Raw genomic sequence first — 24,152 nt, forward strand, 5'->3', positions numbered from 1 at the left:
GTAGCAATGCTGTGTCCAAGACAGTGAATATATGATGCTTTTAAGTTAAATCAAAAGTATCCTTTTCTTTAAATCCTAATTTTATGTATCCTTCCAAAGGCAATTGTGCCAATATTAAGTAAAGAAGACCACCTTATATAAGTTATTTAATTGTCACCTTATACGTGTGTACATACAGGTTTGTATGTATATGCAGAGAAATGTATATGTCTATGGTTATCCCTTCCACATCGTGAGGTTAGGGACATGGAGCCTGTGATCTGGAAAATCCACATAAAATTTTTTTTGCCCTCCCTTCATATCAGAGAAGTCTGCTTTTTTTTCTTTTTCTTTTATGGGGTATTTACAGTACCTTATTGTAAAATTTGGGTTAAGTATTTGGTCATAGGATCTGTGTCATCTGCTGGCCTCTATGTGTCATCTGCAGCTTCCACAAAACTCCCCCCAAATTCCCATTTACTTTCTTATGCTGACCCATTATCTATAGAAACCATGAAGGGGAAAGTCATGATGTGGAAGGGATGACTGTACCTATGCACATATATGTTTGTATCTACACATATCTAGGATAAAGGCTAGAAAGCTGGCCTCAGAATTAGGAAGACTTGGTTTTAATTCCTACCATGACTCTTGTTGGCTTCGTTTTGTTTGTTTGTTTTGGTTTTGTTTTGTGTTTTTTTTGCAGGGCAATGAGGGTTAAGTGACTTGCCCTGGGTCACACAGCTAGTGAGTGTCAAGTGTCTGAGGCTAGATTTGAACTCAGGTCCTCCTGAATCCAGGGCCAGTGCTTTATCCACTGTGCCACCTAGCTGCCCACTCCTATTGGCTTTGTGACCCAGGGCAAATGACTTACCTTCTCAGATACTTAGATAACTCTTTAAAACTGTAAGTTTCAGAGCAGGTGCCAATCTCCATTTGTAGAAGAACTTTCCTCATTGTGACTTTCTTATAGCAATGAAAATCATAGACTCAAAGTCAGTTATATCCAGTCAACTCACCCGCAACCACTCTTCTCTCTCTTTCTTTCTCTCCCTCCCTCCCTCCCTCTCTCTCTCTCTCTCTTTCTCTCTCTCTCTCTCTCCTGTCCTCTCCTGTCCTCTCCTTTCCAGTCCTCTCCTGTTCTCTTCTCTACTCTCCTCTCTTGTCCTCTCTTCTCTCCTATCCTCTGGTGTCCTGTCCTGTCCTGTCTTCTCCTCACCTCTCCTAGCCTCTGCTCTGCTCTCCTCTTCTCTTCCTTTTGTCTCTCTGTATGTCTCATTCTCTGGTATTAGACCCATGATTTCATCAGTGCGGTTACTCATTCCACTAATTAAGATAAGCAATTCATCTATGACTTAAAGTCTTAGTATATAGCTGGGAGTCCTGAGGGGTTGAGGGACTTGTTCAGAGTCACACAGTTATTAGGTATCAAAATTAGGTCTTGAACACAGGCAGGTCCTCCTAACTCCAAGACCAGGACCTCTCTTTACCATGCTATGCTGTCTTTCATAATATTCATACAAATAGGTATAATATTTTGACACATAATATAGGCTGGACAAATTATCTCTGGATAGCAGGTTTAAAAGAAATTGGATCCAGTCTAAAAGGAGTAATTTTATAGAAAATTAAATTTTGGTAAAATGTGAAGGCATGATGAATAATATAATTATGGTAAAAGCTTGGTTTTTTGAAATGCAAAGGGTTGGGGAAAGATGAGCTTTAAATGATTCCAGATTATCTGACATTCTTATTTAAGAACAATAGGCTCTGGACATTCAGCTTCATAACAGTAGTTGCTTTGCATTATGCACTGTATTAAATAGGCTTATATTGGTTTAATAATGTTCTCTCAGGCTCCAGTTCTTCAGGCAACATTACCATCAGCAGTATAATTTGGAGAGGTAGCATGTGCAGTACAGTATAAAGTGGGCTGTTGGAACTGCAGTCAGAGCAGCCAAATTTGAATCCTGCTACTGTGTAACTTCATGCAAGTTGCTCAGTCCGATTTGGTTCAGCTTATCCCTCTAGTTGTTATCTGTCCTCCGGTTTAGTTTCTCAAGGAAAAGATTCCTTGGTGTGCCCCAGAGAACTTCTGTGGTGCCCTGCACCCCATGACAAAAACTATCTCTACATGTAACTGGAAAATAATAAAATGCCTTTATGAAAAAAAGAAAGTTTTCAATGAAGACTGCTGATTTGGTTTGACATCAGAAATGATATATTGATCAAATTATTATAGCAATTAAATTAAATATTTGTGAAGCAAAAAAATTAAAAACATAATAAAAAGTCTTCCAGGTTCAAAAAAAGAACTATACAAAAAAACCCTTGTATACCTAATGGCACTTTTGGGGGAGAGAGTTTTAAAATAAAATTAGACATGCTGCCTCTCAAAATAAAGTTAGTAATTTAAAAAAATGTTTTAAATGTTTTAAATTAAAAAAAATGTTTTAAATTACCCAGATAAACATTTTCCCTCTCAGGGGCATCAGTTAGATAAGATCAAAGATTGGGTAACATAAATAATTATAAAAGTGGTATGATGAATTATAGTAATTATAATATAATTTACTAGCTAGAAGAAGGAGTTTTATAAATCTTACTATAAAATTAAAGGCATACCAAAAGTATCAGTACCCTTTTAGAGGATGCAGGGGCTTAAATCAGCTTTGAAAACAAATTTAAATGAAAGAACTCTGGTACTACAAAAATTATTTATAAATCTTAAATATAGTTTATATGGGCATATAAACTTGCAGATCACTTATTTCATTTAATTACTGAGTTTATATTGAACAATATCTATGAGCTAATAGTTCTCCAGTAAGTTTTGGTAAAAAGAGAGTTAAAGAGGGGTAGCTAGGTGGCACAGTGGATAAAGTAACTGGCTCTGGATTCAGGAGGAACTGAGTTCAAATGTGACCTCAGATACTTGACACTAGCTGTGTGATCCTGGGCAAGTCGCTTAACCCTCATTGTCCCACAAAAATATTAAAAAAATTTAAAGGGGGCGGAGTTAAGACATTTTCTAAAATGGGTTTTGATTTTCTATATTCCCTCACCTCCATTTTTTGTGTGTGTGAGGCAGTTGGGGTTAAGTGACTTGCACAGGGTCACATAGCTAGTAAGTGTTAAGTGTCTGAGGCTGGATTTGAACTCAGGTCCTCCTGACTCCAGGGTCAGTACTCTATTCACTTTGCCAACTAGCTGCCCCGCCCCCACCTCCCTTTCTGATAGACCAGTTACTTATTTTTGGTGTAGCATCTCTTCGACTTTTTTCTCAACTAGATATTACCTTTCCTTTCTGATATGAAAAGATCAATAGGGTTGTCAATTCATAACACTGTTACTTGGTTTTCTCTAATGAGGACAAATATGCCTAAAGACAAGACCTAGGAAATAACTAAATACTAGAATTAACCTATTTAATCTGTCAAAAGAGCTGCCAAGAAGTCAGGTTTAATTTCAAGTTTTCAATTTTGGTTATGTTCATATGTTCCTCAAGTGTTTAACTTCTCGTAATATATAGTGTTTATAAATTAAAACAACAATAAATAAATAATGATGGTTTGTCATTTTTTATATTTTTCAATAGATTGAACTTCACCGCCTTCAAGTTTATTGTAATCCAAACTATGTAGCTCACGAAATGTGCTGTGAAATATCAGATGCTAAGGTAAGTTGTTTTTGTGTGAAAAATTAGTGACAATTGATTTGCATAGTCCATTTTTTACCTTTCTTGTCAATAGCTGTCATAACTGGCTCTTCATGACCCCATTTGGGATCTTGGCAAAGATACTGTAGTGGTTTGCTGTTTCATTCTCCAGCTCATTTTACAGATGATGAAACTGAGGCAAACAGGGTTAAATGACTTGCCTCGGATCACATAGCTAGTAAGTGTCTGAAACAGCATTCTGGTCTTCTTAACTCCAAGTGGGGAATGATTTTCTACATTTGCAAAAAAGAAGGGGTGGGATCAGATGACTTCTAATATCTATTCCACCTCTATATGGTCCATGATGTCTTTTGAGTTGCACATTTCTAACAAAGAACCTCAGTTTCGGTTCAGAATCAACATAGCTCAAATTGAAATTCATCAGTACAAATGCTAGGATTCTTTGCTCTCAATGCAGTTTTTGACACTAGAATTTTAATCTAGTGGAACTAAATTCAAAAACTAGTTCTATTACTTGTTACCTTTGTAATATTGAACAAGTTACCTTACCCTTCTAGGTTTCAGTTTACTCATCAGTTAATGATAGTATTAGACTTTAAATAAAGGAACCATTTATTAAGTACCTACTATATGCAAAGTATCCTGATTGCTGTTGGGTATTCATAAACAAAAATGAGAGTTACTGCCTTCAAGGCATTTACATCCTCCTGGGAACTATGTGAATGAAGATAAATAGAATACAAAGTAGGAAATAAAAGGGTGGTCCCATAAAAAGACAAAGGTAGGAGAGAACAAAATGCTTGCTGTAGGAGTATTAGAAGAGGGAGCTAACATAAAGGGGGCGGGGGGGGGGGGGGGGGGGGGGGGGGGGGAAGAATCATGGAAAAAGCTTTCCTGAGCAGGCAGTACCTGAGCTGAGTGGCTAAAGGAGGTGAATCGTCTGAAAGCATCCCAGGCATGAAAGAATGGAGTAATAGATGGATATATGAACTTGTGGCCAAGAAGGCTTAAATTTCAGGTAGCTCTGGCATGAGCTACCTGGCCCTAAGCAAGTTCTTTAACCTTTCTAAGCCTCAGTTTCCTCATCTGTAAAACGGAGATAACAGTACCTGTAATACTGAGGTGATTGAAGATCAAAGGAGATAACCCAGCAAGTTAGTAGTCTCCTGACTTTTTTTCCTAAGTTCTCTTCTGTCCTTTGTCCTGAGTGCTAATCATAGGTGCAGTTGTCACTGTCTGCTCAGTATTTCTACTTGGTTGTTGCCTCAGACTCAATATGTCCAAATCCCAAGCCCCTTCCAATTTCTTTATTCTTTGTTAGTGACACTATCATTTAGCCAGGTTGATTGGGCATAGGAAGTCTTCATCAGGATTTTAAAAAAAAGAAAGTTCTTGCCACCAGAGTCCTTGGCACTGTCAAATGATTCAATCCCAAACATCATTATAAATCAATCAGTGGAAGTAACAATAAAGAAGAGGAATTGCCATCTGCTTTGCAGCTGCACCCTAAGCACCATGGGGCTTTCCACCTGACATTTAGTTGAAATCTTCTTTGTGTTTTTGCTCCTATTAGAATGTGAGTCCCTTGAGAGCAGAAACTGGCTTAACTTTTCCATTTATATATATCACTAGTACTTAGCACATGGCTTTGCACATAGTGAGAGCTTAATAAATGCTACGTTTATTAATTCTAGGACAAGGTTTGAGGAAAACAGGAGAAGGATGGAGGGCAACTGTTTGAAAGTTAGAGAAGGAGGCAGAATCAAGATGGCAGAGTGAGAAGTCACAACTTTGCCTTAACTCTACCTCACCAAAAACCAAACAAACAAATTTTCATATTGACCCAACTAGAAAGCATTCCAAACCATATATTGATGAGAAGGTCAGAAAAAAAGCCACAGTGAATCATTTTTTCCATCCTATGGGGGCTGTCCAGGAATACAGCAGCAACATCAATGAAGACAGCCCATAGAAATGGGCTGTGGCTGTGGCATCAGACCAGTGCAAAGGAACAGTAAGAAGACTGAACACCTTAGAGCAAGATACTGGGGGACCACTGTACCAGCACTGGGAGAAGGAATGGGGACCAACTGGCAGATCTGTTGTCTATTACCCTGTTTGGGGCAGAGTTTACAGTTCAAGACAGAGAGGAACAGTCGAGTTGTAGGGAAGCAGGGTCCTTCCCTGTGTAAGGAGTGAGGAACAAATTCCAGAATCATAGGTATATATCTCTGAACCAAAGAGCAGAGGGGAGACTCATTTCTAACCTTTAGGTCCACACACAAGATTGGAGTGAATTAAACCAGGGCAGGAGACCAAAACCAAGGGAGAGCCATCAGTTCAATCATTTCTTATTTTTTATTTTTTATTTTTTTTGCTGGGCAATGGGGGTTAAGTGACTTGCCCAGGGTCACACAGCTAGTAAGTGTCAAGTGTCTGAGGCCAGATTTGAACCCAGGTCTTCCTGAATCCAAGGCTGTTGCTTTATCCACTGTACCACCTAGCTGCCCCAATTATTTTTTTTATTTTTTATTTTTAATTTTAGATCAATCATTTCTAAAACTACAGAGCATCCCAGCAGTCTAAGCATGACTGAGTCCAGCAAGAGTCTATTGAAACTCAATTACACACAAGCCAGCAGATCCAAACCGGGTCAGGAATTTGAAGACCAGGAAGGCAGGGCACAGACCTCTGCCCAGATCACACTACTCTGGAAGTAGCACAAACTTACAGGCCCCCACACTGTGCTACAAAAGCAGTAGAAAGATATAAAAGACGATCTCAGAGCAGATATCTCTGCCCCCCTACCTTTACCCCAAAGGAAAGCCCAACACCATCTTAAGGTCTAAAGTCAAGAAGTAGCCTGGAAAAATGAGCAAACAAAAAAGCTCAAGACAAAAATACAGAAGAGAATTGGAACTGGGCTCTTTTTCTTCCAGTGACTGAATCAACAGCTGAAAATCACCTATGCTATAGAACCTTTGGAGGCCCAGATGTAATAGGTTACCAATCACAAGGGAACTTTTAAAATTCTATGTATTTCAGTTTTTTTCTAAGACCACATTCTAAATGCCATGCAGTAAAAGAAAATCTTGAAACTGAAAGAGATCTGAGAGTTTTAGTGTACCACAAGTACAATATAAGTCAAAAATGAGTTGTGGCAGCCCCAAAAGCTAAGGAGCACTTAGGTTGCATTAAGATGCATACCAGGACCAGGGAGGTGATAGTCCTGGCATGACTACATTCAGGGTATAGTGTTCAGTTCTGTGAACTATATATTAAGAAAAATACTGAAAAGGTGAAGAAAATATATAAGAATATAAGCTCCTTGTGGGTAGGAATTGTATCATTCTTTGCAAGTATATCCCCAGCACTTAGGTATCCAGGCCCAATGTACCTGACACATAGTAGGTGTTTACTAAATGTTTACTGATTAATTGGTTGATCCAGAGATGGGCAACTGATTGGTTGGGGAGGGTCTTGAGTTTGCATGACATGAGGACCACAGGAAGAAAATGGGGATCTTCAGCCTGAAGAAGGGAGGTCTTAAGAAGCATGATAGTTATCTTCAAGTATTGAGGGACTTGACATGCAAAAGACTTCTTTTTGCTTGGAGTAATAGGTGGAGGTTGTGGAGAGAGATTTAGGCTTAATATAAGGAAAAAATTCTCAACAATTAGAACTTTCCAAAAGTGGAATGGGTTTCCTTCGAGTTAATGGGTCCCCCCCTCACTGAGGGGACTTAGAGTAAATGTTGGAAAGAGGCAAGTTTGCTGCTAAGGTTTTTTGAACCTGGGTAATTGGAAGGAGGTCAGTTAGGTGGTGCAGTGGATAGTATCAGACTTGAAATCAGGAAGACTCAGCTGTCTGAGCTCAAATCTGTTCTCAGATGGTTACTTACCTGGGGCAAGTCACTTAACAAGATTTGTCTCAGTTTACTTATCTGTAAAATGAGCTGGAGAAGGAAATGGCAAACCACTCCAGTGTTTTTGCCAAGAAAACCCTGAATGCAGTCATGAAAAGTTGTACACAACTGAAACAATTGAACAACAACAAAAACTGGAAGTATGGTAGTGCCCCAAGCAGAAATAAGGAAGTTTAGTAGGGGGAGTGAGTTTAAGGGGAAGATTATCAGTACAATTTTAGACATGTTGAATTTTAGGTACTAAGCTGGACATATTTGGAGTTGTTTAGTGGGCAATTGTAGGTATGAGCCTGCAGTGTGCATTGGATATGTCGATTTGGCAGTCATCTGTGTGGAAATGATTACTGAATCCATAAAAGTTAATGAAGTCACCAGTTCCCCTTTTCTCAGTTGCCCATAATTATTTGACTCAATTCTCTACCTTATTTGTCACATCCAGTCAGTCACTAGGTCCTGCTGATCCTTTCTTTTGCAATGTTTCTTGAATTCCCTTCTGATCAGTCCTCCTCTTATCACATACCCTCCTTATATTAATGAAGTTTTATCCTGTCCTTACTTTAAAGTGCAGATTGAGTTTCTTAACCTCACTGATTTGGGTTCACTTAACACCTGTTGTCTGGGCCATTCTTTTTGTTATTATAATCTGCTACTTTGAAATGTCCTTTTCTGACTAGACTATAAGTAATCTCCTGAGGTTTTCAGTATGCTTTTACCCCTCTCTTCCAACCATTTTAGTGCCTGACATATAATAGCATTTAATAATGTTCTTGGTTTTGTTTGTCTGATTTTTCCTCAACTGAAAAATGTGTCCTATAAAGTTATTTGAAAAGTTAGTACTAAAACAGGACAGAAGAAACAGATGAGTGAAGGATAAAAAAAAACAAAAACAAAACAAAACAAAAAACCCCCCAAACACTGCATTTCTCCTTTCCCTAAGTTTTTCTCAATGTATACTTCATTCACCCCACCAAAAAATCATGTGAAAGTTTCAGAAATAACTTATTAATTCAAAATAAACTTTTACTTCTGTATCTGGCATGGTTGATTGAATAAAAAGTCACCTACTCCATTGAAAAACAGAGTCAATATATTTTTCATTCCTACCAAATTCTTTTTTTCATAAATATACACACACACACATACACACACGTATGCATGTGTGTATATACATACACATACACATACATGCATATATACGTATACACATATACATACAAACACACACACTCTATAGCATGCTCTTAGAGAGAGCATCCTAAATTCAATTTATAGATCCCAGTCCAAGTGAGATGAAAGGCAGCCAAATATCCTTCTATAAATAGAGAGGAAGATAACTTTGTGTGCCAAATCACAGGTTTGAAACACTTAGACTTCTTGGAGCCACACTTTTGAGTGCAGAAAGTGTTAATTCTTAAGAGGATTTTTTAAAAATTAGTATAATATGGGTTTTGGTGGAAGAGCTCTTAGAACTGGTCTGTTCTGCTTGAAAAGTAGTTTTTTAAAAAGGCCTTTAAATAAGTTTAAGGATGAAATTCTTGACCAGTACTAGCAGAGAGAGGGAGAGTAATAGAGCCTTGTTTAAAAGAGATGTAATTGAAGTTAGTGTTTTAGTAGAGTAGTATGGAATTAAAAGTACCACATCAATCTAGTATGTGCTGAAACCTGGGAGAAAAATTCGCATTTTACTAGACATTGTTTAGATGCCTGATGGGTTTTTGATATAGTTTATGAGGGCATTTAGCTGTGGAGGTATTATATATGAATTCAGAGCAAAGAGAGATTTCCTTGCACACAGTCTTCTTTTGGGTGTACAGGAATCATTGGTCATTTTGGGAATACTTTAAAAATTGTTTACAAATGACAATACATTATATGGAAGATTACTATGTTATATTCCTTGTAAGCAAGGATGGTGCCTTATTCATATTGGGGTTCTTACTAGCATTGAGCATAGTGCCTTTAGATAGAAAGTAAATATTTGTTGAAAGAATGAATGAACATTTTATCTGTAAATAAAATAAGTTAGTAAATGAAGATGTTTGAATAAATCAACAGCTTGCACTTTTACTGACTGCTTCCGTTAAACTTCTGAAAGCAATTGTATTCCACTAAAAATGCTTTTAATTTTGAAAATTAAAAATGTCATTGAAAGTCTAGCTTTATGTGTCCATTAAAAATTTATCACCGGCCCTGGAGTCAGGAATACCTGAGTTCAAATCCAACCTCAGACACTTAACACTTACCAGCTGTGTGACCCTGGGCAAGTCACTTAACCCCAATTGCCTCACTAAAAAAAAAAAAAAAAAAGTCATTGAAAGTCTAGCTTTATGTGTCCATTAAAAATTTATCACTGGCCCTGGAGTCAGGAGTACCTCAGTTCAAATCCGACCTCAGACACTTAACACTTACCAGCTGTGTGACCCTGGGCAAGTCACTTAACCCCAATTGCCTCACTAAAAAAAAAAAAAAAAAAATTATAAGTGGGGCAGCTAGGTGGTGCAGTGGATAGAGCACCGGCCCTGGAGTCAGGAGTACCTGAGTTCAGATCCGGCCTCAGGCACTTAACACTTGAAGGCAGTGGAGTTACATTGTTGTTTCACATTTGCTAATTCAGTGGGAATTTTAGAAAATTAAAATGATTTCCTTTGAAAGAATGAAGAAGGAGAAACTTTAAAAAAAATCCTAGACAAGAAAAGGACTTAAGAAAGAAAAAATATATATAGGAAGAATGAGAAGCAAATACAAAGAGCAAGGAGAAATTAGTCTTTGTTGAAAATGCATGAGAAAGGCAATATTAATTTTGAAGGCTAATTAAATAAATTTGTGAAAGTAAACTAAGAACTTTCACTAATAAGGAGGCTGGACTTATATCTTGACTCTAGGCCTGTACCTTTCCACAGCCACGTTTTGATAAAAACCTTTTATTGGCACCCTTTCCTTACAGTAGCAACAACAACAAAAATTGGGAGAAGACTAAATTAAATAATGATTGTGGGTAAAAACCAGAATTGTCTTACCCTCCTTGACTCTGAATATATTTTATTTCATTTTATTATCTATCTATCTATTTGTTCATGTGTTTATTTATTTATTTATTCATTCATTCATTCGTCTGTTTGTTTATTTATTTATTTATTGTGGGGCAATGAGGGTTAAGTAACTTGCCCAGGATCACACAGTTAGGAAGTGTCAAGTGTCTGAGACTGGATTTGAACTTAGGTCCTCCTGAATCCAGGGCCAGTGCTTTATCCACTGTGTCACCTAGCTGCCCCCCTTTGAATATATTTTTTAAAAATACTGGGGTGCTACTTTGGCTTAGGTGCTTAGTAGTGACTAAACTATAAATTCCATAAAGAATTTACGTGTTAAGCCAGACCCTAGTAATGTGCTCTGGACCGACACAAAGCACTTACTGAAATTTGCCAAACTATATTATGATATGTATTGCAATTTCTTATATAGCTGTCAACTGTTTTAAAAATGCTTCTTCCCCTTTCCCCTCCCCAATAAATAAATTCCAATACATTTGTATTTGCCAAAGCTGTTAGCTGGTTCTAGCTGCTAGCCGATTTTAGAGCATATCTAGGAGCTGAAAACAGAAAAAACAAGTTTGCTCAAGATTAAAGTCATCTGAAAGAGACCTGTTTCATCTTGCTAAAGTGAATCAAGCTCCTTTGGTAAATCTTTGATTCTGCTTGGTTCTCTGGCTTCCCACCCAGACTCCTTCTTTACCCCCTTCCTTAAGGAGTCTCATTTCCTTTCCTTTCTCTCCTGTCCCCATGACTCTTCTGCTCATGGACTTTCACTTAGAAGTCATCTTTTGATTTCCACTTTGGATTCTCTTAGGATCATAGATCCCAATTTTTTACCTTTTTTAAAAAAGTCATTTTTACTCATTTTACTATTGAGAAAACTGAATCCCAGAGAAGTTCAGTGACTTACTCCATGTAGTAAGGTGGTAGAGGTTGGATTCAAACTCATGTCCATGGGATCCAAGTCCAAGTTTCCATGTTACCATGTTGACTTTTCCATGCTTCATCTAAAGTCTCTAATTGTGATGGCTCCAAACTGCTCTCTGCCTTCTCATCTCAGGGCAAACTCACTAACTATCCTGTTCTTTATCCCCATATTAGGCTAGACCTCAGTCCCTCAATCTAGTGGTGTGGATAGAGCACTAGGCCTAGAGTTAGGAAGATCTGAGTTCAAATTTGCCTCCAGACCCTTATTCACAGAGAATCACTGTGTGATTCTGGGCAAGTCACTTAACAATTGTCTGGTTCAATTTTCTCAACTGTAAAATGAATATAATAACACCACCAACCTTCCAGGGTTGTCGTGAGGATCAAATGAGATAATATTTGTAAAAGTATTTCTCACTGTGCCTGACACATAGTAGGTGCTTTAATAAAATACCCCTTGCATTTTGCTTTGCCTTTTTAATTCTTGTGGATGCTAGAAATATGTTCAGGTCATTCTGACTAGAGGTGCACTACAACATATAGCGCCACCAGTGATTGCTGAATTGGAAAAAAAAAACAACATAGAAGCTTCTAAGTTTAAAGGTAGATCCCAAAATAAGTAGTCAAAACTAAGTGGAGACAATACACACTTCCTTATTGCATGCAGGTCAAACTGGAAAACACTAAAGATGGTATATTTAATTATGATCAAAACAGAATGCTTTGGGTTTCTAAACATTCCTTGAATCACTGACCTGTTTTTTGTGCTTTTTTTGCATTAAAGTGTTTTAGACGTGTTTAGACTGAATCAAGGTGGCTAAATACTTTGTTTTAGATTTTATTTCAACCTCCAAACTAACAACATACCTAGTAGGTTTGTTAGTAATGCAGAGCAAGAGGTGAAAGTAGAAGTAGGTCATGAATCACTGACTGAGAACCAGTGACCTAAAGAATATAATTGTATTATAGATTACACTGCGCCTGGCTTGTGAGATAGAGAAAAGTTCATTGTTTTGTTAATTACATTGCACAGTTCAAATGTGCTTTAATTTTTAAACTTAGAACCTTCTATTTTTTCCAGTTCAGCAATCCTTGGTGAAGCTATACGTTGTAGTGCACCTTAGTCAGAATGACCTGGATTCAAATCACATTTTAGACACTTAGAGCTGCATGACTTTGGATGAGTCATAACTTCTCTGTGCCTGAGTTTTCTCATTTGTAAAATGAAGGGATAGCCCCATTTGCCTCTTGGGACCCTTTCTACTCTAAATTTATGAGTCTGCAATCACTTATTAAGTACCTGATATGGTTAGAGCACTGCAGTAGATGCTGGAGAGATACAGAATTAAGATAATTTGTCTATAGGAGAATCCATTGGAGAAAGAGGAATGGTTAGAAAGATAAGAAGCTGTCTGAAGTTTAAAAAGAGATTAATCCAGTAGGAGAGGGTCAGCAGCGTCAGATACTGCAGAGAGCTCAAGGAGGATAAAAATCAAAGAAAAAAAAATCCACTGGGTTTGGTGACCTCAAAGAGAGCAGGGAGTTATATGCAGAAGCCAGATACCAAAGAGAGAATGGGCAATGAGGAAGTAAAAGCAGTCTGAGTGGACAAGTTTGTCAAGGTCAGTTTCAAAAGGAAATGGATATAAGGAACAGTAGCTGAATGGGCTAAAAGAATGTCAACTCCCTGAGGGCAAAGATTTTTTTTTAATCTCTGTGTCTTCAGCACCTAGGATAGATACTAACATACAGTAAGTATTTAATAAATGCCCATTGAATTGAATTTATTTGGAAAGGTCAAGAGAGGCCCTTGGAAGGAAATACTAAAGCTATGCAGAAGAGGGGGGAAGGGAGATAAATTCTGGAATAAGGTCTTTTAGGAAGCTTCTGGGAGGAGACTCCTGGGCATAAGAAAAGGACCTCAGTAAATAGGGATATTTCTAAACATGTTATTGTTTACAAAATGGCTATTATCATTTGATCTGAAGAGGCACAAATCTTATGACATCATAACTATTGGCAATAGTGCTAAGGGCCATCTTCTGTCAGCAATTTTTTAATGTAAACATTCTAGTGCTTTCCATTATTAAAACAGAAAAATTCACTGGCAACCATGGATTACATTCCTGGAAAAATTCTAATGGCACCAATCCTTACTGCTGAAAGGGAAAAAAAGACTACTTTATCCCGTAAATTTAGGTTTGTTTAGAAACCTATATGGAGAAGTATTTGGGAAAGAGAATTGTGTATATGTTGTCCGTGTGTGTGTGTGTGTGTGTGTGTGTGTGTGTGTGTGTGTGTGTGTGTGTGTGTGTTCTTACTGAATTACTCTATATTCTCTAAATTGCCTCTGAGTCACTGGATAATTTAAAAAAAAACTTCCCATTTTTCTTTGGCAATGTATATCTTTTAGCATCTGTTGAAGTCACTGGACTATGTTAAAAACACATTGTGATAAAGTAAATTTGATCTTGGTTCAATTAATGAAATGACTATGACTTTTCTATTGTCTATGCCTTCAGTTCTCCTTTGCTCAAGTAGCCAGCATCATAAAGCTCAGATTATGTACTTTTTGTGCACTGATTTCCTTTACAAAATGATGTATTTAGATACTAGTTTTATCCAGCTATGGAATTTAAGTGTTATTTCAGTATAACTATATAATGATAAATAATATTTTATAGAATTGTAGCAGTCAAATATGTACGTATAAAGTATCTGTAGAATTCCTTACTAAAGCCATTATTTTAGTGGCTTTTCAGAGAAGTATAATTTTATCACAGGGGGTATATTTCTGTTGTACAGTGCTCCAGCAAAAATCTCTGGGTAAGAGCAAATGTTATGTTTCTCTATTATCAGTGGCAATTTCTTATCAGTAAGGGATCAGTGGAACTGCCTTTCAACAATTCGGGCAGCCACACATAACAAAAACTGAGAGGAGGGGGTGAAGGAGCATTGCTGCCTAGATTGGTAGGAATGGATTCCATTCAAAATGTCCTCAATTTGTATTTTAGTGCCCACAGCAGGACAGCTTTGGAACTACGACTTCACTGATGGCAACTGCTCATGCCAGTAAAATTTCTGCACATCTGCTAGCAAAGCCGGAACTTGCTGAACGATGCCAGTGCATTCCTAACAAGGTAGGAGAGTTTCAGCCCAGGGCATGTGGAAAAGACATAAGATAGGGTGAATCAGGGCCCTCAAATGTGGCTGCAGGTACCTAGGGCAGGCCTGAACACATTGAAGATTGGAACTAATGTCCCAGGCTACTCAGGTTGCTTCTTGGAATTTCCCCAGGCCAGTTCTGTGACCACTTAGCCTGGTGCCCTGGCTCTGAGCTAGAGGAGCTTTTTGTGCCCGGTAAACCTGGGAAGCTATTACACTTTGGTATAAAGTGGGAAGAAGTAGAATTTTAGAATTGAAAAGAAACCCTTCATTTTATAGATGGGGAATCAGAGGACCAGGGAAGATAAACAAGTTACCTAAGGTCACATATCTAGTTACTCTTCATAATAGGCAGAGATGGGATTAGGTCTCCTGGCTACCAGCTCTTGCTACTACAATATATTGCTCTGTCTCTTAAGACTTTGGAGAGAAGGACCCAGCTGCCTACTTTCCACCCCAAACTCAATTACTAATGCCAGGTTAAACAAATGAAAACAAGAAACAAAATCAAAACTACAGTAGCATGAAAAACAACAGCAGAGAGGATCAGATTATTTAGAGCTAGAAGGTAATTTATTAACAGATGAGGAAACTGAGGGCCAGGAAGGGTTAGTGACTTGCCCAAGGTACAAACATACCAAATGATAGAGCTGGGATTTGAACCCAGGTCTTCTGATTTCACATCTTTCCTCTATACAACAGTACGCCTGGCTGCCTTTATTTTTTCAAAATTATTTATTTATGTAGATATTTCAAAGTTTCTTTTCTCCAAGTCTAGATTATTCCTTTACATAGGAATTCTCCCTATTCTATCTACTTCTTCCCTCCTTACTTCTTCTATCTTCTTTCAAGGCTATTGCTCCTCCTGCCCTAGTACTGTAATTTTCTCTCCAGTTCAGAGCCAAAAAGAGAATGTTTAACATCCTTTATTTCCCTTCTCCTTCTTTCTCATTGTCATAGGTTAGCTGTGAGGGGAGTTTCTCGATTTGACTATCACTTAGGATTTACTAAGAGAAGCTGTGCTTCCTGGGACTGGAAGACATTAACCTCATATTCTTTTTTTTTCCTTTGGTGGGGCAGTGAGGGTTAAGTGACTTGCCCAGGGTCACACAGCTAGTAAATGTCAAGTGCCTAAGGTCAAATTTGAACTCAGGTCCTCCTGAATCCAGGGCCAGTGCTTTATCCACTGTGCCACCTAGCTGCCCACAACCTCATACTCTTTCTCTAACCTGACAGCCTTTGTTGGATTTTAAGTCCAATACACAGATGGCTTTGGCTGTGCTGAAGATGCCTTCTCTTTGTTTTCTTTACGCTTGGATAGATCTGTAGCTGTAACTTATCAAATATTGCATTGTTGGTGCAAGTTGATGATCCTATATATTAGAGGTTCTCTTAATTTTTTTTGTGTCATAGACCCTGTTAGTAATTCTGGTGAAGCCAGTAGACCTATTCTCATAATAATTTTTAAAAATATATAAAATTAAATATATTTGTTACAAAAGAAACCAATTATATTGAAATACAATTATTGAATTATTAAAAATACAAATTCACAGACCTCAAATTAACAATTTCTGCCATGGATCTTTCACTTGTTAAGTCAGGAACAAGATATACTACATTTATTTTTTTATTCTGTGGGTATTGGGAATTATATCTTTTGCTGGTAAAATATAGTAGAAGAAATTTGGTCCTTCATTGTGCTTTTTCATAATTGGCTATATGCTCCAAGTTAAAGAATGGCATTTACTATACTGCAGCAAAGGTTTTCATTATTATATTCAGTCTCAACCAGCAAATACAGGCAACTCTTGGTTGTCTATCCTAAGTGGGAAAGAAAGCACAGATCAATGAAATACTCATAAAACCCAAGAACTTTAGTGCAGGCATTAGTTTCAGCTTCCTCCCCCATCATAGTTTACAAGGCCAATTTGAGATTCACCTCCTCTTTCTTCCCTGGATTTCTTTTGGTAAACTGAAGCTGAGAAATGGCTAAGAGCCTGAAAGACGGAACGGGGGAATAGATCATCCATATATTAGGTAACCAGCCCTTGAGCTATTATGAGTTGACTGTAGGAAAGTAGACAAATGCCTTAGACAGGATTTAATGATGACCAGAAGCTATGCTGCTTTACTGCACCATTGTCAGTCGAATATTTATGAGCAAGAGGATTTTATGTCAATATGTTAACTTTTGGGGAAGTAAGTTGGAAATTTATTTTTATTCAGGGAGAAGCAGGATTGCCTGGAGCTGCTGGCTTGCCTGGTCCTAAGGGGGCCAAAGGGGAGCAGGTAAGATAACCAATCTAATGTCTGTTAGAGAAAATGTTTAGTATAAATAAAAATTATACATACGTTTCTGTGCAATTTTACTCTGTCCTTTCTTAGCCTGGTACACATCGAAGATGTGGGGCAAAACATGCATTTAATGAACAACATAAAAATGCTAACAGCTAAAATCTTTAAGAACCCAGGAGTCCCCAAGCAGTAGTTTTTAATTGCCATGTTGAATTCATAGAGAAGTTGGCAACCATCAGGGCAGCATGCCCTTCTTTATAGCTTTAAAGAACCCTGGGCAAAATTGTGCATTAGACAAAATTTATTTTTCTTTCTCCTCCTCCAATCCTTCTTTTCCCTTTTCTTTTTTTCTTCTTCCTCCTCTCTTCTTCTTCCTCTTTTTCTTCTTCCTTCTCCTCCTCCCTCCTTCTTCTTCCTCCTCTTCTTCCTCTTTGTTCTCTGTCACTATGAATCTCTGTATCTGTGTATCTATTCCCTTGTTATACTTGTCCTCAATCCCCCAGTTTATTAAGTCTGATTCTGTTTGCTCAGGGCCAAGTCCCAGGATGGGTCCTGCCATGGAATCATGCTCTAGACCAAGAATTCTTTTTCTTTTCTTTTCTTTCTTTCTTTTGTTTTTTGGTAGGGAAATGAGGGTTAAGTGACTTGCCCATAGTCACACGGCTAGTAAGTGTCAAGTGTCTAAGGCCAGGTTTGAACTCAGGTCTTCCTGAATCCAGGGTCCGTGTTTTATCCACTGCACCACCTAGCTGCCCCCTAGACCAGGAATTCTTAATCTGTTTTGAGGCATGGCAGTTTGGTAAAGCCTGTGGATTCCTCTTTGGAATCATATTTTTAAATATATAAAATAAAATACATAGGATTACAAAAGAATCTAGTTATGTCAAATATTTGTATAGTTATCATAATATTAAAAAACTCAATTCATGAACCCCTGAAATATGTCTATAGTTAGAAATTCCTGCTCTAAACCTTCTTCTCTCAGTTTCCTCACTCATAATTCCAATCAAAACATGCTCATCTGATAATTAATTCTTTCAAAGCCCTGCTCTCTGAAGACTAATAAACATAAGCTAATTTGTGCTATGGCAGTGGCTAAACAACTTATAATGTATTATGCCTCTCAGGTAACAGAGCCGCATTTTAGCAGGGTCTTTCCATTCCCTAACCTTAAAGAGTGAATAACATTGTAATTTCAGGCAATGTGACAAGTCAGTGAATGAGTGGGGCATTCACTGGCACCCCTCAAATCCCATTGTGGGGATACCTTTGTAACAAAATATAACACTAATGGTGATACATTTTAACTGGCCGTAATTATAAACTTAACACTTAGATAGTGCCTCATTTAATTTTTTTTTTTTGGTGGGGCAATAAGGGTTAAGTGATTTGCCCAGGGTCACACAGCTAGTAAGTGTCAAGTGTCTAAATTTAGATTTGAACTCAGGTCCTCCTGAATCCAGGGACAGTGCTTTATCCACTGTGCCACCTGTGCCCTGTGCCTCATGTTTTAAAAAGCATTTTCCCATATATTATCTCATTAAATTGTTTTCTTAAAACAATTCTGAGAAGCAGTTAGAATAAATATTCTTTCCATTTTACAGATGAAAAAACAGAGGCCAAGAGATATTAAAAGACTTGTCAAAGATCATAGCAAAGCAGGAAAAGTGGGATTTGAAATAAAACTTTAGGGCTTTTCCTACAATATCAAACTTTTTTTAATTGAAAAGTAATTAATATCTGGGATCATGATTTTTAAGAGTGCATTGATTTTGTTTTAGTTACTAATTAATTAAGAGAAAGCATGTATTCACAAACATATGCCTCCTTCCAACATCTCAAAGATCTTCCCGTGTTTACCCTTTGTCCAAGTGTTTGCTCTGTGCAGATACCATGCAAGCAATTGGAGAGGTATAATCCTTACCCTCAAGAAGTTTACAAACATTCACCTCTTTACCAAGCAGTATCACTTTATGTGGTTCTTTCCCCTGCTCCTCCCCCCCCCCCCCCCGCCCGCCCCAAGAGATGTGTCACAGAATGAAACACGGTGAGAAATAGTAATTAAAGAGATCACTGATACAGATAATCTTCAACAAGAAAGATTTAAAGGATAATTTACCTTTGGGTTTGTCTTGCATGATATGATTTCTTCATTTGTTTTCACAACAGATATATTTTACAAATGACATTTTATTTGTATTAATACTTACACTTTCATTTTGCTAAATACAGAACAACAAAAGGTATACTGAGTAAAGTATAAAAACAGATTCAGATAAAAAACAGCTTCAGATTATCCATGAACTAGAAAGTTGATAAACTTTTAAACAATGTAAATATTAACATTTTTATGATTTTATCTTTTAAATTTTTGTTTCTTTTTTTACATTACCTTCACTTCCAATTATGTCTTCTCCTTGTGTCCTACCCAACAAGACATCCCTTATAACAAAGAATTTTTTTAAAAGAGAAGAAAAAAAAAAACCTTTCTCAAAACTAATCAAAACTGATGTCTGACAGCATACATAATATTCTAGACACACTTCTGCAAGGAAAAGAAAGAAGTGAAATTTTCTCATCTATTCTCCAGGACCAAGTATGTTCATTATAATTGCTGCTCAGTACAAACTTAGGTTTTAAAAAGATATAATGATGAGATGGAAAAAAGGGGAGGTACATTAACAATTTATGAAGCTAATTAGACATCATAGCAAGCAAAAATCTTCAGAATGCTTGGGGTGTCAACCAGCTTTTCTGAGCTCAAGGCAAAGCTGAGCCGAGATCTCCTTGGGCTTTTATTATCAAGTTGTTCAGTTGTCACTTATTTTTCTTTTTTTCTTTCTGTGTCCTCCTAACTCTAATGTGTGCCATTTTGGGGGTTCTATACTAGCATAGATTTTACAATGTTACAACAGGTACACCAATAATGATTGTACAATATGAATATTAAAAAGTTAGTTTACTTCCAGCCACACTAAATAGTTAATTGAATGCGATCACACAGAGTATAGTGAGGGAATTAATTTTTTTCCCCCAGAAGGCTTCTCCTGTAGATTACTAGTGTAGGAAAGGATTTCCCACCCTGCCTATATAATTGTTATTTAAGTTTTTCAAGATTGGTGACAATAAATCAACTAATCCTAGTTGCGTGCTAGGTACAGATGATGACACCATGGTGAAGGGGATAGTGTCAAGACTCAGTCTAAATCAAGAAAACCTGAGTCTGTCATATACTGGCTATGTTACTCTTGGTAAGTCATTCAATCTCAGTGCTCCAGGAAATGCCATGAGACTATAAATCACTGAGTAGATACTTTTCCTAATATCCCAAGCTGCTAATATCCACTCATTCTCTCTACCAAACATCTTGTATGTACCTAGATATGTATATATTGTCTCCCTCAATTAAATGTAAGCTCCTTGAAGGCAGGAGATGTTTCACTTTTGTCTTCATATCCTTAGCACCTAGCACAGTGTTTGGCATATAATCTAAATGTAAATGCTTGTTGAATGACTGTTAGACCTATATTGGTTGAAAGAGTTTTCTCACTAAGGTTTCCTTGTAGCAATAAAATGAGAAACCTAGTCCAAAAAATGATATGCCAAGAAACACTCTTACAGTGATTTTAATTCTACAAACTGGTTTGATGCTAGTAAAGGCTGTCAAAAACAAAGTAAGCCTGACTTGGTACCCATGTATAGTAATAGAAGAGGCACTAGACCCAGAGTCCAAAGAACAGTGTTGTAGTCCCAGCTCCAGCACTTACTAGTTGTGTCCCATTGGCGTGGCATTTGACCTGACATTTAATATTCTGTCTTGCATGTAAAATGGGAATAACATTTTTACTCTTTACCTCACAGGGTATTTGTGAAAAATGTACCTTATAAACTTATACAAATATAGTCTTATTTATGTATTTATTTTGTTTATTCTTATAAATGTACAAATTGTTTCTCTTGATGGAACGTAAGCTTCAGGGCAGGGACTGTTTCCTTTTTTTTGCCTTTATATATTTCTCCAGGACCTAGAACAGTGCTTAGTACATAGTAGAAACTTAATAAATTCTTGTTGATTGATTGTTATTAATAATAAAGAATCTACCATTGATTAGTTATTTTACTCAATGAAACTTTTGAATCCTACTGAATAGTGAAGCCATTTGATTATAATTTATAGACCTTTTCATGGAAAAGACCATCAGGGCAGCTGAATATTTCATATATGCACCATGCCTTGGACATAGACTTTACTAGAGAAGGAATATCAGTGTACAAAATAGTTCCTTTCTTTAGTAAGAAGGCAGTGCAACATAGAGGGTAGAGTACTAGATTTGGAATCAGGAAGATGAATTCATGTGTGACCACAGAGAAATCACTTAACCTTTCTGAGCCTCAGTTGCCTCATTTATAAATAAGGATAACAATACCTATAGTACTTATCTTATAAGCTTATTGGGAGACTAACCTGAAAGAATATATGTAACATATTTGCAAATTTTAAATTATAGTAAGCACAGCCCATCATCATCATCAACAATAATAACAACAAAATGAATTTAAATAACACTAACAATAGCTAGGATTAATTAGTGATCACCTAGGATCAGTGTGAAGTATTATTTTTTCCCACTAATCATTCTATAAGATTTGGATTACTACTCTTAGATGGCAGATGATGTGTTTTGGGGATCTGCTAATTTGGAATAATGTAGAATTTGATCCTAAACAATCAGGCCTCTTTCAGAATGATGTAAATTTTTCTTTCTTTCTTTTCCCCACTTGCTACATAATGTCTGAAGATCTTCTGTCCTGACAGTCCTTGTGTAAGTTGGCATCTACATAAACAGCTGTTTATGTTTCTATTTAAGCATTATTTCAATTTCAATTTATAAGCATTTATAATTACCAGAAAAAACACATCATCCAGAGTAGTCAGAGAAGTTTTTGCCCTCTACTGGCTTATGTTATGAGAAACTGAGAAATCCTGGCCCCTCCTAAGAACCATTTAACCAAGGGAGTCTGCCAGGAGATACAAGGTAAACATTTGGCAATGCTAGTTCCAGAAGCAAAGTTTTGTTCTCAAGTACAATGTGAGGCAATATATTATACTGCCACATATTATAGCGTTGCTTTATAAAACAATCATCACAATGTTGTTGTTTTTCATTTTTTAAAAAAGTTTTTCTTATTTCTATTAGAACTGCATTATTTTTAGCTTCGTGTTGTGAGTGATATTTCAGTGTATCTGTGATGTCAAAGATGTGGGAGACCCATCTGTTGGTACACATCAAAACTCATCCATGTCCTCCCATATGGTGTGATTCTTGTCCATGTCCTCCCATAAATCCTTCCTAACAAATCTATCCAGTGTTCTGGAATCCTTTCTTTATGAAACAAAGGTTTTTCCATATCTCATGAGTACCACTGTAATACTGAGACTGTCTATCCTGCCGTACTTTTGTTACGTAACTATCCCAGCTCATTTTCTAGTCACATGGATTTGATGGTGTCTTCTATACCACTTTTCATTCACTGATGTGCTATATAGTACACCTATGACCCAAGTGTTTCTTTCTATTACCCTTTGTGAAAGGAATGTATCAAAAAATGTTGAAACTAAAATCACTATCTTTGGGACAGATTTATGTTCATTGTTCTTTGAATTCCCAAACACTGTATATTGCTCCATTAATGTGGCTTACTTATTTATTCATTAATCTTAATAACCTCTCATGGAAGAAGTTTGAATACTTGTATTTGAACATAGAATTGTAATTGATGTTCTACTTCAGTGGTCTCTTGCCATGGCCATTCTGGGAATGCCTTCTTTGTCAGACCAGAATTCAACCTGATATGATTTGAAATAATAATTAATACTTTTTCTTCATCCAGACTTGGTTATTATAATTTTTCTTAATCTATTCATGTCATTTGCTTAGCAATTGTAGTTGGCAACCAAATTACTTAGCAACGAAATTACTTTCTCAGTTCTATAAGACCTATAATATTATCCTCTCCCATTTCATCGTTAGAAAGTTTTGTATGTTTTTGTAAAAGAGTGGTTCATTTTCATGGTTTTAGAACTTGAAGTTTGGGAGATTGTGTTTTATTGTTGTAGCAATTTTCTAGAAATGTATTTTTTAGAACTTTCCCCTCCATTTCTCCAATTTATAGTCATATGGTTCTTCTAAGACCTCTTTTTATAGTGGGAGCTGGAATTGGAAGGATGATGGTTAAATTGTTATATTCCCTTCCCCTTACAAAGAGCTAGAAGATAACAAAACATCAATGGAATATTATTGACAGTGGGAACCTCTTATACATTTAAGGGCTGGACAAAGGGACAGTTTGCATCAAGTTCAAACTAGAGTTTATGAAGTCATTGATCTGTGAAGTACTATATTATCTTTGACAAAACAAATATTTACAAAGCTTTAAACTGTTTCAATTTTAGGGCACAGTTGGTATCAAAGGAGAATATGGGGCCCCTGGAATTCCTGGGGAAAAGGTAGGTTATTTTGGTATGTGAATAGACAGAAAATCATAATGAAGCAAGAGGCAGTAGGGAAAACCCAACAAAACTCCAGTAGGAGTCAAGACACCTGGTTTCAAGTCCCAGTTCTGCTGCTAACTAGTTGTGACCTTGGACAAATCACTTAATATCTCTGATATTGTTTCATCTTCTATAAAATGATAGAGTTAGAATAGGTGGTCCTTAACTATTTTAAAAATCCAGAATGTAAATTGAAAATCTTGTGGCAATTTTGTAAAGAGTACATAGAACCCATAGGAAGGTCTAAATCCTTAGCACAATGCCTGGCACCTAGTAAGTGCTTGATAAATGCTTATCTATCTTTCTATCTATCTGTCTGTCTATCTATCTATCTATCGATCTATTTATCTATCATCATTATCTATCTCTCATCTATTTATCTATCATCATTATTAAGGCCCTCATAAAGTATTCCTATTCCATATTCTCATATTTGGATTAAAATGTCTTCTGAAGCAAATTGATCTGTTTAGAATTTTGTCTTATTGTGAATGAAATTAACTTTTAAACTCTAGTGAGCTAATGAGTTTTAATAATTAGAAAAATTATTAGGAACTTTGAGTAGAATATAAAATCACAAGGCATATCAAATGT

At 36.8% G+C, this 24,152-nt stretch overlaps 1 protein-coding gene across 1 annotated transcript in view; it reads left to right on the forward strand.

The window, feature by feature from the left end:
• The window catches only part of COL19A1 (collagen type XIX alpha 1 chain), a 438,272-nt gene that overhangs the window by 54,963 nt on the left and 359,157 nt on the right, over window positions 1-24,152 (forward strand). The window contains 3 exon segments of the mRNA XM_044002760.1: window positions 3,578-3,658; window positions 14,557-14,682; window positions 16,937-16,999. Coding sequence (XP_043858695.1) covers window positions 3,578-3,658; window positions 14,557-14,682; window positions 16,937-16,999 — 270 coding nt within the window.

Source organism: Dromiciops gliroides, chromosome 4 (assembly GCF_019393635.1).
Source record: "Dromiciops gliroides isolate mDroGli1 chromosome 4, mDroGli1.pri, whole genome shotgun sequence".
Taxonomy (NCBI): domain Eukaryota; kingdom Metazoa; phylum Chordata; class Mammalia; order Microbiotheria; family Microbiotheriidae; genus Dromiciops; species Dromiciops gliroides.